At 31.5% G+C, this 2,820-nt stretch overlaps 2 protein-coding genes across 3 annotated transcripts in view; one reads left to right on the forward strand and one right to left on the reverse strand.

Annotated features, from left to right (window-relative positions):
- Window positions 1-1,536, forward strand: part of LOC108741689 (double-stranded RNA-specific editase Adar) — an 11,777-nt gene extending 10,241 nt beyond the window's left edge. Inside the window, exons 9-10 of one of the 2 annotated variants that reach the window (XM_025975373.1) lie at window positions 854-1,048; window positions 1,115-1,536. In XM_025975373.1, the coding sequence (XP_025831158.1) occupies window positions 854-1,048; window positions 1,115-1,222 (303 nt within the window). In that variant the 3' untranslated portion in view covers window positions 1,223-1,536. The remainder of the gene's footprint in view (window positions 1-853; window positions 1,049-1,114) is intronic. The other variant, XM_025975374.1, reaches the window with a different exon arrangement.
- Window positions 25-2,820, reverse strand: part of LOC108741690 (pancreatic lipase-related protein 2-like) — a 12,057-nt gene continuing 9,261 nt past the window's right edge. The window contains exons 6-7 of the mRNA XM_018476577.2: window positions 388-541; window positions 25-252 (exon numbers count right to left, since the gene is read on the reverse strand). Of these exons, the coding sequence (XP_018332079.1) occupies window positions 195-252; window positions 388-541 (212 nt within the window). The 3' untranslated portion in view covers window positions 25-194. The remainder of the gene's footprint in view (window positions 253-387; window positions 542-2,820) is intronic.

Genomic DNA, 2,820 nt, shown 5'->3' on the forward strand with positions numbered 1-2,820 from the left:
TTTATTACTTTTATATATTTTTTATAAACTAATTAACAGTGTTTTCTTTACATGTCCTCAATTTATCAGAGACTAACAACATCATCAACTGTTTCAATTCCCTCGTTAAACACATATTAAGATATTATTTTTTAATTTTATTATTAATTAGTAACAAAAACTTTGGCATATTCTTCTCTCCGATAGATAATTCGTTATTTAATAGAAAATGGGTACATGTCCCTGGTTTGCAGGAAAAAGTCCCCCCTTACCCTATAAAAAAAGAAAACTAGAATTAGATTAGAGTTGTATATATAAGTGCATTAGGTAATTAATCACAAACCGATAATAATTAATCGATTTTTCAAACTTATCGATCAAAGGTGATAAGAAAGTAAATCAATTCACCTGCGGGAAACCCCTAAACCCATATTAGTGATGATTCCCGTGCATTGTCCCGTAAAAAACTGTTTCCAGTTATCACACTGTTGGGATAGGAACGAGTGGGGATTGAGTACGGATTCTGCAAAAAACTGATAAGACCTCCAATGGCTGCAGAAAGCTACAGTCAAAGTAATAAAAAGAAAAAAAATTACGTATTCGTAAAATGTCTGATGTTAAATATACTTAAAAATGTAGAGATGAATTACAAAGATAGAAGAGTGATACTTAGTTTGTATAAAGAGCAACAGGCAGTTATAGAGCTGGGGATGCAACGTAGAGAAGTAAATATTAGGAAGGGAGTCAGGCAGGGATGCACACTGTCACCGCTACTTTTTAATCTATACATCGAAGACGCCATCAACATCATTAAAGACAGTACAACTGTAGGGATAGANTTGCCCAGAGGGCACCGAATTTTTCGGTTAATTGGGTCATCGGCTACGACAGACCTGAAATAATAAACACTGTGACGGGGAAACCCGAGGTGGGCGTTTCGCGCCTGTGCAAACGCAATTTTTCTAAACGATTTCTGGACGTTTGTTATCGTGTTACAAGCATTGGAAATGTCGACGTACCTATACCCAAAATCTATGCTGATGCCAAGTTAGCAGCCACCCCTTATAATGTAAGTATAATTTGCTTGGGGTGGGTGGACTAATCTCTACATTGTTTTTTGGAAATTTATTTTTAGCAAGCGAAAGAACAATTGTTTAGGGCTTTCAGTAAAGCAAATTTGGGCAGCTGGATAAAAAAACCTTTGGAACAGGATCAGTTTCAAATAGAAGATGATATTTTTTAAATCTTTTATTGAATAGTTTGCTAAGTTTACTTTCTTCGTGTTTCGTGTTCATAGATCTTACAATTAGTACAATTTGTGTTTATGTGATGTACATGGTGACACTTTAGTTAACCTTTTTATCGAACAGTTTGATAAGTTTATTATTTTTTTTTTATTACCTGCTCATAGATCTTGGTACAGTCTGTGCATATGTGATGCATTTGAGTGGTGATATTTTAAAAACAATTTGGATTCCGTTTATTAATCTTTATTGTCTTTCTAATTAACAAGAAACAAAATAAATTGAGTCGAATAAAATAAAATAAAAAAAAAAATCAGTCCTTAATTTATGTGTTGAATCGTTTAATTTAATGTATTTAAATGTTCTCAAGGCAAACAAGATTAACAATGACCGCTAAGGTAAGTAGTATATTAATTTATTTTATATTCGTAATAAAACACGTATGTACCTTCGTGTTAGTTGAAAATAAACAAGTGGCAACCAATTATGCGTTAGAAAGAAACTCGATTGTTATTTTAACAAAAAATCGACTTAAAAATAGTGGGTGATTCCCAAAAAGAAATAATCCTTTGTGGTACGGTGTATAGTGGGTTGCATTTGCGACCCCTTTGGGCTCATGTATTTGCTGTATAACTGTGTATAGGGGGTAAGTACAATTTGCGCTTGTCCGCACCGCATTAAGTAATACAACCTAATTAACTATATTTAAGTAGAGAAAATAACGATAACAAATTCTAATTAAAGTAAAACTAATAAGAAGACACAAACGCTGCTTATTTAATAGAAAAATTGAAATTTGTTGTTTCATTGTCAGTAAATTTAACTTATCTTTAAAATCTAATTTAATCAGTGGCGTGCAACCTCTTTTTTTTAGTTATACGCAACTTTATTTCGTGATTAAACTGCTGAACTTGACTTTTTTTTTATGCTTATGTATTACGGTTTAAAGTCCTGCTTATCACTGAGTCAGCATATAAGCGTATGTACGAACAATAACAAAAACTGCGATAATAAATAAAACGTGCAAACTGCGAGTGCATACAAATTGGCATTATAATTGTTACTATTACAACTATGTTACCGACAGTTATCAAGTAATTTGCATGTATACTGTGTAATTATTGTACATAGCCACAAGTACCAAATGTACTTGGTCATCCCTCCTTATTACGTAACGCAATATAATTAATTATATTTATTATCATTCGCTTAAAAAATTAAGACAATAACATTATTGAAAATTTTATCTGATCAGAGGAAAATGTAAATAAAAAAAGCTGTTTTAGATAAATCCTTTTTCTTTCTTTTGTGAACATTTAAATGATGATTCAAACGTAAGGATTTTGATTAGATAAAACACGTTTGAGGATTGACGCTTTCTAATTTTTGAAATATACTATCTATTGCAGAATTCCCCAAAATTTTGCCAAACCGTTTGATCTTATCATTAAACGATAAAGAACTACCTAACAGTATATATACATATGGTAAACCACATTTGAACTGTCGGTCAGATCGAAATTATCTATTTATGTATGAATGGTCTCGTTACAAATAGTATAATAATAAGTAACAAATAATATTTGAATTAACAGTT

Source organism: Agrilus planipennis, unplaced genomic scaffold (genome assembly GCF_000699045.2).
Source record: "Agrilus planipennis isolate EAB-ADULT unplaced genomic scaffold, Apla_2.0 scaffold235, whole genome shotgun sequence".
In the NCBI taxonomy this organism is placed as follows: domain Eukaryota; kingdom Metazoa; phylum Arthropoda; class Insecta; order Coleoptera; family Buprestidae; genus Agrilus; species Agrilus planipennis.